Below are 16,620 nucleotides of genomic sequence, written 5' to 3'. Positions count from 1 at the left end.
CATGAAACAAGCATATTGTGAAAGTATCAAAGGGTTTCTTATGAAATGGCACTTAACTAGTCACTGGCATAACTTATTTTTTCAAACCAAGGCATTGAAATCATGCATTTAGAGGACATTTGCTAAAAATCATCCAAGATAGCCGATATGGCACAAAATCAAAATTGCACTAAGTAGGTGAACTTTTTTTCACAACCAAGAATTTCAATGTTATTGGGTTTAATATGACCAATTAGTAGGTGTATGTAAACAAAATCTTAAGTTTTGAAGGTCATTGACTCATTCACAACAATAGAGATTATCCTCATCATGCTCATGTGTATTCCTGTAGTATTCCTCATTCAAACCAAAGTAGCACTCAATACATTATGAGTATCTTTGTTCAAACCAATTCAATGCTTGACCTCGGAGTTATCTGCATGACTATCGCGGGCTATTTTGAAACAGTTATGGTTGCACATTCAGGTACTTCTTTTGAAAGTCCTAAACAAGGTATAGCCAGCAGCAAGTTGTAGATATTATAGGCCTAAATATAAGAAAACGTTTAGGGTTAAGATCAGGTGAACAATACATCGAATGAGCACGAAACTTCACATTTATGTTCAGAAAGGTGTCTTCTTAACATGATTTGAAAGGAATATAAAAATTCCAAAGGGAAGCTGGTGATTTAATTTGTAACTCGAGATCTACTTGTTCAATTTTTTAACCTTTTTACAGAGGGTATGACAGAGGTATTACTGGCAACTCTGCTAAATTACAGCTCAGTAGGCTACGTTGTTCACCTGATCTTACTGATTTGAATATTTTGTGCCATTCTTGAGCAGTGCTAAACTCAGCCACTGGCAATTAAGCGCACTGTGGCGATGGACCAATTTTGACTCGCACTTACAGAAAAAAAAAAAAAGTTATGTTGCTGTAATTTGCAAGATAGTTACAAAATATAATTGGCAGTAACTTCCCCAAATTTTACAGAAAAATATTGAAAAATGAAAGAATGAGATCAATTTAGAAATGTATGTGCAAGCAGTGCACAGTTGAGCTCCCTGCATGTCTATGGGAGTGTTCTAATCAAGTTGATGGTTCATTGGTCATCCCTATTATAAAGTATAAAACATCACAACACAGGTTATGAAATTTTTCCAACAGGTCTTTGAGACCATGTCGCCAATATTGTTCACAGATACGTTACCATATTTCTAATGGATAACAATCTGTTAAAATAATTGCCTAGATGATTGTTCTCATATGTGAAAATGAAGTATTGTTGAAAAATCACCCATGGATGCATTGTTTTGTGTTCTGAAACTATCAAAGTTTACGATTCTGAATGATTTTCATGAATTCTTTGTGGTTGCCATTTTGTCATTCCTGAGACCAAACTTGAACACTTTTTCGGAGAATGAGCCCAAAGTGCTGCTGATTTTATGGAGGTACATGTCTTGCTTGAATTTCCGATTATTTTTAAATTGTTTCCGGGGTTCTTTAAGACAAAAACTCCCTAGAAAAAATTGCTGTTTTCACTTGTGTTCAAACAATTGTTTTGACATTATTTTTATCCCAGAATTTCCCTCATTTATCGAAGCCATGCCCTCCTTCCAATACATTAAATTTTGACTCCAAAGTGTTTGGAAAGTTCTGTTTAACCCTGATGCAAACTAAACCTTGATGCAAAAGTAAAAAAAAATTGTCATGAAGCGAGGGTGGTCTAAAAGTCAAATCGCCACACTTTTACACCATCATGACCATTAAAAGATGGATCAGAGGCCAATTAAGGTGGTACTACACCCTTGTGGTAAATTTGTGACTATTTTTGCATTTTTCTCAAAAAATAATAACACACTGGTAACAAAAGTTACGCATATTATTGGGGCAAGGAATCCAATTATTACACTGAAATTTCAGTGACTCAAAACACTCGGTTCAGTATATATGATAGGAAATGAGGTACATCCTAGCTGTACCTCATTTCTTATCATAAATAATGAACCGCTTGTCTTGGGTCACTGAAATTTCAGTGTAGTAATTGAATTCCTTGCCCCTATAATATACATAAGCTTTTGTTACCACTGTGTTTAATATTAGTTTTTGAGAAAAATGCAAAAAAAGTCATAAATTTATGGAGGGTGAAGTACCCCCTTAGGTAATAAAAATGTCATTAGATGAAGTTCATAAATATACATCTCATTTTTATCATATTACAGATCTCAAGAATGGCTGACAAAAGGAAGTTAACTCAAGATGGATACCAGAACAAGCCCAAAAGATTCAAACCATCATCCACTAAGAAACATACTGGACAGACAAAGCCACCTGCTGCTAAGAGTATAAAACGTGCTGCAGGTGCTATAGCTGCTGGCAAGAAGGGTATAAAAGCTGCAAAATGGAAGAAAAAGCAAAAATATGTTTTCAAAAGAGCGAAGAGTACACCAGGTACAAAGGAGAGTTACAGAAAGATTCAAGATGATACTGATAGAACTAAAACTGATCAAAACTTAGAAAGTGAAAAAGATGTTTCTGTTAAGAAAAAAAAGAAGAAGAAAAGGAGAAAAAAGAATCCGAAACAGCTGTCAGTGGGCGATAATCAGGTTAACTCAAAAGCAAGTGAAAATGGTCAACCACTGGAAAAGGCTGAAAAAGATGTTTCAGTTAAGAAAAATAAGAAGAAAAGGAAGAAAAAGAAACCAAAACAGCTGTCAGTTGGAGGTAATCAAATGAAGTCAAAAACGAGTGAAAATGGTAAACCACTGGAAAATGCAACAAGTACAACACAGACATTATCAGTGCCAAATGAAAGTACAAAAGATTCATTTGATAAATCTTTGAAAAAGAAAAAGAAGAAAAAGGGGAAAGGATCCAAGTTGGGCAAAGATGGGAAGGATCAGCAGAAAGATGGGAACAAAAGTGATGTGGTGTTGCCTAAGGAACCAGAAGATGTGTCAGCCAATTGGAAGGCTATGTTGAGCGTAAGTTTGGAATCTTTGCTTCTTTCTAATTAGAAAATTAATTGCAGCTGTTTAAAATGTAGTAATATGCTAGACTTGTGTAGCAATGAAATCTTGTCATGCTGGCGCATAGCCAGGATGTGCGGGATGTGCAGAATTTGCAGAATGTAAACCCCCCCCCCAAAAAAAAAACACCAATTAGACAAAAACTTGACTCACCCCCTAATAATGTTACCTCTAATGTACTAATATTTTTCTTTGTGATTATTTTGGACCTTTTTGGGTACACAACATTTTTACCTGATAAGTGGGAAGTTCTTTGTCGATTTGGAGAGGTTTGTTGCACTCCCAGGCTATGGACCTCTAAGTTATAAAATTAGAATTTGACAACAGAAAACAACATATGTTTTTGCTCTGTCCCCAACTTTACTGAGATCTTAATCATTTTGTATTTACAGAAGTTACAAAAGGATGATTCCTCAAAGTCCAAGAAGAAACAGGACATGCATCACAGAGGGAAAGGTGGCCACTTCAAGGACAAGACTCAAACAAGGTAAAGCCAGTTGCAAATTCATGCACATTGTCTAGTAAAGTAGATTCATACCTGCCAACTAGTAAGATTCTGTCATATTTAGTAAAATTTCTAGATTTCCAGGTGTCAAAAAATCTTTTTTTGTTTTTTGTTTTTTTTGGATTATTTTTTATCTTCAAAGTTTTTTGCGACTTTTTCTATAAAATGTGTCTTCTGTAAGAGGCTTATAAGGGTTTTTACAGTGTAGAAACCCTCTACCCCTACCGGGGCATTGCCCCTGTACCCCACCAGGAGCCCTTAAGCAGGCCCCCGGCCGTGAACCGCGAGACCTCCGCTCGCTACGCTTCGCATCAAGAGTACTCTTTTTGGGATTTCAATGTTGGCAGGTATGTAGATTATGGTATGTACCAGTTTTTGGTGTTGTTTCAGATATCTTGTAAATTTGCTCTACCTGCCTACATTAATTAATTCACTCCTTTCCTTATCAGTAAACCTCCAGATATTTGGTTTGATGATGTGGACCCGGAGTTGTTGAGAACTAATGACGCATCCTCATCTGTTGCCAAGACAACCAAGAAGAACGAATCTGAATCAGGAAGTAGTAGATTTGTTACAGATGGAACAGAAGATGGGTGAGTGTGAGATAGGGTCAGAATATGATATTGATTCCATATCATATTCAATTTCTGCTTGACATTTCAGTGGCGTGCACAAAGGGGGGGGCAGGGGGCCATGGCCCCCTTCCACTTTTGTTGGTCATGCGGGGAAAAACATCCAAATTTGCCCCTAATCAGATTCCATTCGGGGGAACTGAACAACCTGCCCCCCACACTTTCAATGTGCTGCGCACGCCACTGTGACATTTAGCAATATAAATTGGAGAATTGCAAGTGGTATAATATCCACCAAAAAAGCGTTGACAACGTAAAAGAAAGCAGCAAGTTTAAAAAGCCCCACCTCGGCTCACTTTTTGAAACTTGGTCCCATTTGTAAAAGATACTGATTTAAACTTTGTCATAATTATCAACTTAAAACATTTCCAGAAACGTTATGTATCTTTAATGTGCCGATGCGATATTAAGTTGTTAGCATTCAGAAAGGTTATTATGTTGTTCTTGGCCAATATCATATGTTTTGTTTTATAATAATTATTAAGTTCATGATCAATGATTGAATTAAACGAATAACAAGTAGTGTTAAGGCTACATGCTCTTTTTGGTTGAAATTTTTGGCGGGAAATAATCCCGCCAAAACATTAAAGTAATCTTTTCCCACAACTAAATATCATAGTCAGGAAATTAATGATGCATCTGGTAGCTTAGATCATTACTTTCATTATACTTAGTTGCAATTATCCCAGAAAATTCTTGATTTGTTTTTACAGAGTCTTGAATTGTCGATGTTTTTGGTCAAAAAACATCACTCGGTGTATTTTGAAACTCGAGGCATTAACTCTTCTCAAATTAGCCCCAAATCATAATTTATTATATGCACGTGTAGCAAACACCAATGGGAATAATTGGACGTTGTTTGTGGAGCCTAAATTTGGTTTGATTTTATTTCACAATAATTCTAAGGTGAGAATTTTGACCTGACATTTCCTTTTTGGATTTCCAATTTAAATTCATTGATATGTGATATTTTGAATAAATAAAGAGTACGCTTACCTTTCTGCAACACTTCCCGGTATCATTAAGCATCTGCTGATAACCAACATTTTAGCTGAAAACAGTCCCTTCCTATAATTTTTGAACAAAATATGGTTCAAAAGTGCGTACCGTGCGAGTATAAACGGGCACAGCGAGGCAATGAAAAAAGCTATTTACGGTGGGGTATCTATTGTAAGCTATTAGGGTAGGCCTATAGTATATCTTCCCGCAAATGACAGGATGTGTCAAGCAGGGCGGCATATTCAAACGCTATTGTCTGGATCATTGAGTATCGATTAAGACGTATACATGCAACACGGATGTGTGTGGTCCTCCCAGGTTTTGACATGAATTACAAATGGCGTCGTGAATGACCCAGCGTTTTCATTTTATTATTACTAAATTAATCGTCGTTTATCACGAGTGCTAAGAGTCGTACCAGTTCAATTCATCAAAATTAATTTGTATTAAATGAAAAACAAACAGACAAGTAGAGTCATATGTCTTTCTATGACCGTATTCCTACCAAAGTCTGATTTTCAATACACTAGAAACGTGTTGATATGTATATCTTTGAAAATCGCCGAATGTTAACCCCAGTCACCGTGGCACAGTATGTATCTTTAGTATTCATAGTGCAGTTGGCAGTGGTTCGAACCCGGTGAAAATTTTAGTATTTTTATTCTTTTTACTAATGCGCTGTGCCGTTTTTCAAACACGCCCCTGAATGAAACTGATGGGCAAGTACCCTTAATGGCAATGATGCTATTGTTTTCAAAAAGTGAGCCGAGGTGGGGGCTTTTTAAACTTGCTGCTTTCTTTACGTTGTCAACGTTTTTTTGGTGGATTTTCTTTCTTTTTATGAATGTAGCCAATCAGCTCTAAGCTTGGAAAGTCATCGTGTTACGAAGTACTGCATAAAACGAATAAAACGAAAAAATATATGTTTGAAATTATGTTATCCTTGATTAATTTTTATGACAGTAAATAATTTAATAAAACTTTATAAGCCGTTTACTTTTAAAACTTGCTGGTTACAGCTACCGTGTGACTGTAATGTTAATAGCGATACATATATACATTTTAATATACTTTAATTATTCAAGGCAACTAAGAAAATGTAAAATATGAACAACACATACCCAATGTTGACGATGCCAGCGAGACACAGAGTCAGTCCGATTTACTTCAAATTGAAACTGAGAAATGCGCGTATATGTACCAAGGCTTATACTACGGAAGCGTCTAAGTGCCAGACTTAGCAAGATAATTATGTTTTAATGATTATGGTTTTTGTAGCTCTGCGGGGCAATCTAGTTGGATATCCAAATTTCGCGGTTGATAGTTATTTGTAGCCCTGCGGGGCAATTTAGTTGGATTTCCCTATTAAGCGGCGGTTGTTGGCGGTCTTTCGCGGTTTGTAGTTTTAATTTCCCTCATTCTTCATGCCCTACCCTCTATCAGGGGTTAATTTATAATTTAAGCTTGTTGGATAACTATACTTCGCGGTGTGTGGTTTTTGAAGCCCTGCGGGGTAATCTAGCTGGATGTCTCTATTGAGCGGCGGTTGTTGGTGGTCTTTCGCAGTTTGTGGTTTTAATTTGTTGGATATCCAAATTACGCGGTTTATGATTCTTTGTAGCCCTGCGGGCCAATCTAGTCGGATATCCGTAGTGAGCGGCGGTTTTTGGCGTTCTTTCGCGGTTTGTGGTTTTAATTTCTCTAATTTTTCAGGCCCTGGCCTCTATCGGTGGATAATTTGGATATCCATATTTCGCGGTTTGTGGATCTTTGTAGCCCTGCGGGCCAATCTAGTTTGACATCCCTATTGAGCGGCGGTTGTTGGCGGTCTTTCGCGATTTGTGGTTTTTAATCTCCATCGTTCTTCAAGCTCTGATCTCTAGGGGGGTAATTTATAGCTTAAGCTTGTTGGATAACCATACTTCTTTGTAGCCCCGCGGGGCAATTTAGGTGGATATCCAAAATTCGCGGTTTGTGGTTCTTTGTAACCATGTGGGGCAATCTAGTTTGACATCCCTATTGAGCGGCGGTTGTTGGCAGTCTTTCGCGGTTTGTGGTTTTCCCTCATTCTTCAAGCCCTGCTCTCTATCGGGGGTTCCGTATATCTGTGGTGGGGACAGTCCCTCCTTTCAATAGGCATTTGGGTATTTTTGCCGCTTTGCTAATTTGTCTTTACGTATGACTTCAATGGCCTTCCATATTTGGTTGAAGCATAAATGTTTGTATATTATCAAACAATGATTGACTGTAGGATTGGTGTCCCTTTTTGAATTAATGAGTTGTCAAGATATTACATTTGTGACTCTAAATAACATTAAACATGGTTTTAGATACACTTTGTACCCAGCAAAAATTATCATAGAACAATAGAAGTCAAGTGTTTTAATGTTAGGTGTGAATATAGTCTCGCAGGAGCATCTGTTTATTAGTCTTCTTTATCAGTCTTTATTTTTTAAACTTGCTGGTCACGGCTACCGCGTGACTCTTAATAATGTTCGACCGTGTGAACACGACGTGAGAATGACTCTGCAATTAGTGACGTCGTGGTATTGCATATATCCTATGTTATCCTGATGTAGTTTCTTGTGTTATTCAGATTTGTTTTATTATTTGTTCGCTAAGGGCTACAGTACATGGATACATAGAACTGGTCTCTATCATTGATGATGTTGTATGACACTGTGCAGTGGTGTTTTTTTAAATAGGTTCTTAATATAATAAACAATTTCCCTGAGAATAAAACATCTTGCTTTGATTTAAAAAAAATAATATCACAATAGCACCGGATGTTTAAAATTATGTTATCCTTGATGAACGAAAATTAATTATTTAATAAAAGATTGTAAAAATCATCGGATTTCGAACTCGGGTCCCCGGAATAGGAGTCAAAGGCCTTAACCATTAGACCACGGGTCTCGGCTGTGAAATAGCGTGTCGATGTACAATATTAATTATATGAATTGATGTGTCGTCCGAAAAGAACAAAAGAATTGTGAAAAACTGGATTTTTTGGCGAATGGGGTTCGGAATTTGTATGTACGGTATTTCAGAAATTGCTAGGGTATAATTGGAAATGAATCTGAAAAAGTAGTGTGAAGGTGATAACCAGGTAGACCTGTAGCAGTGTCTAAAAATTCTGGATCAGTATGATTTGCCACTAATTTCCGCTATGAAATACCGCGTGAAATGGAAGCAAAAATATTTGTTTATTATGAACAATGATTGACTGTAGGATTGGTGGCCCTTTTTGAATTAATGAGTTGTCAGGATATTACACCTGGGACTGTAAATAACATTTAGCATGGTTTTAAATACATTTTGTACCCAGCGAAAAATAACATCGAACAATAGAAGTCAAGTGTTTTAATGTTAGGTGTAAATATATTCTCGCGGGAGCATCTGTTATTAGTCTTCTTTATCAGTCTTTTTTAAAAAAAAACTTGCTGGTCACGGCTACCGCGTGACTCTAATTTAGTTTTTGAACTGAAGGGAAAAAACAATTCTCGTATATTTTTGGTTACCGTACTTTTAACTTCAATTTTCTGCATTACCTTTGTACACAAAAGAAACAGTTATAATTTCATGCAAGATGAGATGAGCTTGAAGTTGAAAAGCATAAAACTTGATGTTGTAAATTTTCTACTCGAAAAACTTACTGTAGCTGGATGTAGAAACGGAAATGACCTGAATTACCTGTCAGTTTAGTGTGAGCACGGTGGCCTAGCGGAACAGGCACTGACTCATAATCGGAAGGTTGCGGGTTCGAGCCCCGACGACACCATCGTGTTGTGCCTTTGAGTAAGGCACTTTATCTCGATTACTCCTCTCCACCCAGGTGTTTAAATGGGCACCGGCATTCTTAAATGCTGGGAAGGTAACAGACTCGCTGTAGAGGAGGTGTAGCGATCCCTATAGCAACATTACATGGAGGAGTCTGGCCCAATCGCCAGTGAAAGAGAGATGGGCACTCCGATCACTGTTTATACAGGATTATCTCCTTTACCTTTACCTTTAGTGTGAAAAGTGGATCATTATTATAAGTGATAAAAGATGATACTTATCATGATACTTATCATAAAATATTTTGGCTATGTCATGTTTCTTTTTCCATAGGCCTACCAAGTGTGTAGCCCTGGATTGTGAGATGGTAGGAGCCGGTAGAGACGGCAAGGACAACCTGTTAGCTAGAGTGTCTATTGTCAATCAATATGGGCATTGTTTGTATGATAAATTTGTGGCAGCAAGAGAAGATGTGACTGATTACAGGACATGGGTTAGTGGAGTAAGACCCAAGGACTTGGAAACTGGTAAGATGCATTCAAAACTAATCACTCCAGAAAATTGATTTCAATTCCAATCCAATTCAATTCTTCATTGCTCATGATAATTTTGATGCCCAATCCAAATCATGGAAAATCTGAAAAAAGTTTTTACTGAACAATATAATACAGATATTGATTTTGGAAATTTCTTGGTTTTTTTTTTTCTTTCATAATTCTTGATATCCTGAAAAGTTATTTAAACAATTATTTTTCACACTTCTAAACAGTTTTAAACATGAATGAAGTAATACAGTTGAGAAATATTCTAATTAACACCTATTTAGGTAATTAGGCCCATATATGTTTTGCCTATGACTTGAAAATTAAAAAAACAATCCAATTGACCGACCCTACCTTTTGGGGGGGATCTATATGGACAATCAAAACAGTTTGTTTTGGCTTTATGGTACAATACTGCTTTTACCACTGGCATTTGAGAAAAATGTGGATCTCATTTTCTGTGCTTGTTTTTGTCTTTCCAGCGGAAGATTTCCTGACAGTTCAAAAAGAGGTAGCTGATTTACTCAAGGGAAGGATACTTGTTGGACATGCACTTCAGAATGACATGAAGGTCAGTACATTTTGTTTATATATGTGACCCGTTCTGACGAAACAAGGAACAAGTTGCATTTTGACATTGCATGATTTGAATCAAAATGTAAGCACGGGACAATAAACCTCAAAAATATACCAAAATTATATACATAGCATCAATACTTTTCAAGATATGGATAATTTTGAAAATGATACCTTGATATATTTTGGCTAATTAGTTTCCTGCTTTACACAGGATTGAATAGGGATTAATATAGTTCAACTGTCAATTATTGATTAAATAAACCTCTTTTTAATAAGTACTTTCAAGGGTTTGAAAGTCCATTCAGTCCCAAGGTCAAATACCATGAAATTAGGAATTCCAAAATTTGATTTTTTTTTTATGGGAATGTCATCTTTAAAGGTCTATAACTCAAAAACATACCTGGCGACTTGTTCAGGGTTTTGTTGCAGCTGGTCACATGTGTGGATGGGTTTGGAGGTGCGTGTGTCTGTGGGGGTGTGTGTTGGGGGGTGTGTGCATTGTCTAATTATTACAATTTTTCAAATAATTGTACCTTTGTTTGTTGATATTACAGGTGTTATTTCTAGACCACCCAAAGAGGATGGTACGAGATACATTCAGATATGAACCTTTCAGGCAGATGTTTAAAGTAAGTAGGCTTGTTCAGACAATCACTTGTGAAGTCACTTGTAAGTACATTCAAATATAAACTTGCATGTAGTGCCTGTCTAAACGCACTCGCATGTAGCTACATGCAAATTACTTTTGATGATTTTACATGTAAGATATCTTACATGTAGCGAGCTACATTCGAATGTAAAGCCAGTGTGAACAAGACTTTGTATGTAAACTCGCATGTAAGCATGACCTTGATGACCCAATCCTATTCTGATTGTGTATAATCATAGCATAATTTACCAGTGAAGGTCACGCTTACTTTTGAGTTGGCTTACAAGTAAGTCCCCTGTGGACACACACTCGCATGTAGCATAATTTAATTGCTGGCTTGCTTGTAAGTTACATTCAAAAGTAGGCTACCGTCTAAACACACCTACTATTAGGGCTCATATTGAAATACCCTACCACGTTTTCACACAGAAAGAAGGCAGGATTCCCCTCGCTAAGCGTGCGCCTCAGGAAAGCTCGGTCATAAAACGGATGGACTATATGCATCAGTGATACACCATGCCCAGGATTTTAACAAAAGAAGGCTAGCACAGGAAAGCTGCAGGATGGTGCACACCTTCCTGTGTAAGGGAATTTCAATATGAGCCCTTATCATATGTATGCAGCAGGCTCAGAATTTTAAATGAGAGGGGGGATTTCAAAGATCGAAAATAGCACTAAAGGCATCTTATCATTATGCCCAGTTTAACTAAAAAATGAATAATTATGTTTGGCGACAAAAAACACCTGTTTTACGTTCCTGACCAACCCAGTTTTGCATCTTGGGAGGTTTTTTTTCAATTTGCTATAAAATCATGTCAAATCAGCCAAAATTGATTGATTTTGACTGAAAATTTTTGAAGCAAAATCAGAATATTTTCAAAATATGTTTGCCAAAAAAAATCATCATATTTTTGACAGATTTTTCAAGCTTTATTACGATCATTTTAGATCAATAAAAATCCTAGATTGATCAGCTTGTAATCGGCGAGCCTCTTACCATCACGGATTAATATCAATATATTTTATTTCAAAAATCACCTTGTGACATCTCGCCAGAAAATTATTCATTCAAGTCCTATACTTTGTCTACTTTCTTCAATATGCACATTATAGACCATACAGGTCAACTATATCGCGCTCTCAATGTTGATCTATTTTTCGGCGTAGTGGTAAAAGCCTAACATTTACCACCAATTACGAGCTGATCAAACTGTAACAGATCAAGCCTACTTGATAATTCATTCCACCAATAAAACGGGGGTATTTATTTGCAACTGTAATGTTAGGGCGTATGAAACTGATAATGTCATTATTTGGTTTTTGAAGTCTCAGTGATGATATACATTGAATTGAAAGTTATGCCCTATGCACCACTTGGGCAGTGGTATATTTAACATTGGTGGCTTTGATGGAGTCACGTATTGGTACAGTTCTGTTTCCTCTCAGTCTTTATGCTTTTGTTATGTAATCAATTAAACAGGGAAAGGGTACTGTAATCATAATGAGCTATTCCAGTAGAAATACACACACACCCAATGTAAGACATAACCTTAATCTATCACACAGGGGGCGTAGATTACAAATTGAGTCACCCATTCAGGTAAACCCCATTTGAAATTTGCACTCCCCTGTGTGGAGATTTGCCAGCAAAGTGGTTGCATAACTCCTTGGTAACTGGATCATGCACCTTTTGCATTATTAGTAGTACATGCCATAGACTTTTGTTTTGTGATCATTTGGATCATGTTGCAGAACTCTAGTGATCTAGTTGACATGGTAATAATCGGATTACACGTAACACTTCACTGGTGAATTAAGGTTATGGCTTCCATAGTGGGTGTATGGATTTCAACTGGAATAGCCCAATTGCTCAATAAATTATCAATCCAGACCACCTGTGACAACATACAGGGTGTATCAAAATGATTGGTACCCATCAATTTTGATGTTCATTGAAACAACTGCCTCTTCCAAAGACAATGTTGGATACATTTGAAATATCCAGAATGTATAGTTTATTACTTGTTTTTGCAATTAATGTACAAATTATTTGGATCTTATGTTGATGTTCATGTGTCATGCTCATCCATTATCAATGAAAACTGATGGGTACCAATCATTTTGATACAGCTTGTACAACCTCGTTTTCATTTTCATCATTCCACAGAGTAGACGACCAGGTCTCAAGGGTTTGGTAGAGAAAATCCTCAATGTTGATTTCCAGAAGGGAGAGCACAATTCAGTAAGTAATGCATATCATCATAGCTACTCCTTGATATAGAGATGCATAGGATACTTTGCTGTATTGCATAGGACCTACTCCTTTACTAATTAGCATCACCAGAGGCATAGCCGATGAGATCCCTTCCCCAATTTTTTAGGGGTAAAATGGGGATGGCAAAGAGTAAAGAGTCTGACTAATGACTAAAAATGGGATAAAAAATTGACAAATGAGGACGAAAATTTGGCTTTGCCCCTCACATTAAAATCCTGGCTATGTTACTGAGCATTACCTGTTAGATGTTTCAAAAATACACCTTAACCAATCTACTGCTGCCTTTTTTAACTTGATTTTTCGCCAGTGTGCTAATATCTCAAAATCAAGTAGTTCTGTTTATCCTGGGTCATTTAAAAAAGAAGTAGACAAACTCTTAGGAATGAAATAAAAACTCGACCAGCGGTCCACTGCTGGTTCTGGATGGTTCTGTCCTGTTGGAGCCGGTTTCTATTGTTCTAAACAAGTTATGATTTCAGCCCATGCTAGGAACCTAAGGTTTATTTTGGTACCCTTATATGCTACGCACCTGGAAAAACAAGTATTCTAGCAGCGGTAATAGCAGGGTTCCCACGGTCCTTGAATTTGAAATGGCTTTTCAAGGTCCTGAAAGTCCTTGAAAATTGGAATTTTACCTGAAGTATAATTTGACCAAAGTTGGGGAGTGGAGAGGAGCTGTTATTTCAGTTAATATGCAGCTTTTTGTGTTGTGGTAAGTCCATAAAAATCATGCTTTTGGACCTTGAAAAGTCCTTGAATTTTAAATAATAGACAGAATAAGATATTCTTACTACATAAGTGGTTACCACAGAGTGGGAGATAGCAAAATTTCATTTGGTCAACATATAGTCCTGTACATTTGGACTAATATCATTTTGGCTGTTGAGTAAATGTTCATTCATCACAAACCTTATTTTTTTGGGAAAAAACATTGTTTTTGGAGTAAGCACATAACTCCATATTGAATTCAATCGAATAGACTACTGTAAAAGTGGAAGTTTTCATGCTACATTTATTTTTCCGTTCCAAGCTGTTATCGCGAAATTAACCACACACAAATTTATTCCTTTTGGGTATAGGTCAATGTAAGGAAACTTGAAATAGTGAATACAAAAACAAGGGAAACAGATAAAAATTGGCAAAGTGCGAAAAATTGATATCTTGAAAATTTTCACTTTCACAGAATGGAGAAAGAATAATTCGATATGGATGATTGTAATGCTTCTTAAGCACACTGTTACCCTTCATTAGCACCTAGGATACTGCACCCCAATTAGGCCAAAATTTGTTCATGTTGACTGAAAATTTGTAAAAAAAATTCTGAACATTTTCAAAATATGTTTGCAAAAAAAATCATCAAATGTTTGCCAAATTTTCAAGCTTTTGGTGATCTGATATTTTGGGTCATTTTAGACTCCAGAAAACAAAACAAAACATAACTGACCAAACCATGTTACTTGAAAAGTCCATCTGCCCGTAAAGCAGGGTATGTTTTTTTTCTCCTAAAATTGAATGTTTTATCTTCTTATTTTGTTAATAGGTAGAGGATGCGCAAGCTGTCATGAAGCTTTATATGCTGCATAGAAAGAACTGGGAAGCATCACTGAAAATGAAACCAATAAAAAGAAGAAAGGAGCAAGATGACCAAAAAGAGATAAACACTGGCAACAGAAGCGTGATGCTGCAAAAGATAAGCCTTTCTTTGAACATGTTGAAAAAACCAGAACATAATGTTTTTTATGAGATTTTGAAGTTTGTACTTGCTCAGGTATTATTCATCTGATAAAAGGAACCATCATTTGATATGATCCTTCAATCCATTAGACTCTGACAACCCACTGCACATAATTACATACTCAATTCCAGGGACTGCCAAACAGTGGGATCACAAAGCTATGGAGATGGGATATGCAACACAATTTTGGCTTATCACAAGTAATTGGGCTTGCTTTCCCAAAAATGTTGGAAACCTGTTCTCTAGACAGTAAGTTGGAGGAGATATTACACAAGTAGATAACCTTCAGTTGAATATTTCTGGATCCAATCCAATCAAATTTCATTGATGCTAAATCTGAACCATACTAATTTTGTACTACGAGCTTTGCACCAAAATACTTGGTTATGCCCATTTGGTTGTCATCCTCAATACTCTGGTCTTTACTTTGATAAACCCATACTGTTTTTTGTTCAGATAAATTAATGCTCTGCATGCAGGCCATAGGCTTCAACATAAAATGTTTTGAGTTATTTTCTCAAACTATCTATCTTAAGAATCACTAAAACTATACTAAGCTTGTTTGTACTCATTTCAATGCATTTTTCATGCTGATTCCAAATACGATCATGAAAATGTACAATTCTGAATTTTTAAAGAAAATTGAAACTTGTCGTCTGCAGTGGACATCCGCATGGAGAGAGTTAAATGAAAATGAGCCATATAAAAGTATAAGTATATCTGACAATTTTATCACTCAATTATTTTGTTTGAGAATACCGTACCATCACTGATACATGTAGTAATACCAGGATTACGTAAGATGAAATATCTGTTAAGGGGTACTACACCTGGCCAATTTTGTGCCTATTTTTGCATTTTTCTCAAAAATTATAACGCATTGGTGACAAGTAAGATATGTATATTATAGGGGCAAGGACTACAACTACTGCACTGAAAATTCAGCAAATCAAGGCAAGTAGTTATTGATTTATTGATCAAATATTGGTTTTCCCTCATTTTTGACTGTAACTCCACAACTGTTGTCTGTGTTGGAATAAAATTTCCAGTGCAGTAGTTGTAGTCCTAGCCCCTATAATATACATATCTTACTTGTCACCAATGTGCTATAATTTTTGAGAAAAATGCAAAAAGAGGCACAAAATTGGGCAGGGTGTAGTACCCCCTTAAACCAAGTAAATTGGTCATAATTGTTAACTTGAATATTCATACAAACCAACTGTATAAATCATGTATTACAATTTACAGATCATTATCTGCAAATTAATCATTTAAGCAATATGTCTTTTGCAACTTACCATGCTAAATTGGTAAAATGTCATGTAAAATAAGTGGTGAAATAAAACTGGAATTTCAAATAATAATTGAACTATAGTACCATTGATACTCTTGTTTGTAATGCTAGTGCTTGTAATACGGTAATAGAAAATCCGGAGCAGGCACGATTGTAGCCATGTAGGTAAAAAAAGACAAAAAATTTCAGTCCAAATCTTTACTCCAAATAATATTTTATTCTTATAAAAAGCATACAGAATGCAGAGAATTGTGTCTCTTTGACACTACATAACTTAGGGCGCGTTCTCACTATGCCTGTTTGATACCAGGACGTGGACTCCATCCTACATCGAGTCCACTTCCAAGCATAGTGAGAACGCGAAATAAGTGGTTTCGATCCTACATCCAGGATGTAGCATCGAGACCACCTAATTGAGGTAGTCTCGCACCTAGGACGTGGTATCAAACAGCATAATGAGAACACGTTTACAAGTGGACTCGATCCACTTATACCGAAATGCACAACCTTGACGGCTGTCGTTGTATTATAGGCCTACATTATATAATTTTCCATGATTAAATTTAAACATATGCATTTTCAACTTAAAAATTCAATGCTGGTATTATAGAACAAATTTATA

The 16,620-nt window shown here is 36.3% G+C and overlaps 1 protein-coding gene across 1 annotated transcript; it reads left to right on the top strand.

The window, feature by feature from the left end:
- Positions 1-1,407: 1,407 nt before the first annotated feature.
- Positions 1,408-15,520, top strand: LOC140148513 (uncharacterized). The gene is made up of 9 exons (XM_072170499.1): positions 1,408-1,430; positions 2,202-2,963; positions 3,401-3,495; positions 3,963-4,106; positions 9,258-9,451; positions 9,949-10,037; positions 10,600-10,674; positions 12,862-12,936; positions 14,510-15,520. Exons 1-9 carry the CDS (start codon positions 1,425-1,427, stop codon positions 14,750-14,752), a joined length of 1,683 nt encoding a protein of 560 aa, XP_072026600.1. The 5' UTR covers positions 1,408-1,424; the 3' UTR covers positions 14,753-15,520.
- Positions 15,521-16,620: the final 1,100 nt, after the last annotated feature.

This window comes from Amphiura filiformis, chromosome 3, assembly GCF_039555335.1.
Source record: "Amphiura filiformis chromosome 3, Afil_fr2py, whole genome shotgun sequence".
Classification (NCBI taxonomy): domain Eukaryota; kingdom Metazoa; phylum Echinodermata; class Ophiuroidea; order Amphilepidida; family Amphiuridae; genus Amphiura; species Amphiura filiformis.
The sequence above is the reverse complement of the archived record's forward strand: the minus strand, read 5'-3'. Positions and strand labels throughout refer to the sequence as shown.

Excerpts from the sequence above, each read along its gene's own strand:
- LOC140148513 (XM_072170499.1), top strand. Across the intron at positions 3,496-3,962 it reads AAGGACAAGACTCAAACAAG|TAAACCTCCAGATATTTGGT; the intron begins GTAAAGCCAGTT and ends TTTCCTTATCAG. Across the intron at positions 4,107-9,257 it reads ACAGATGGAACAGAAGATGG|GCCTACCAAGTGTGTAGCCC; the intron begins GTGAGTGTGAGA and ends CTTTTTCCATAG.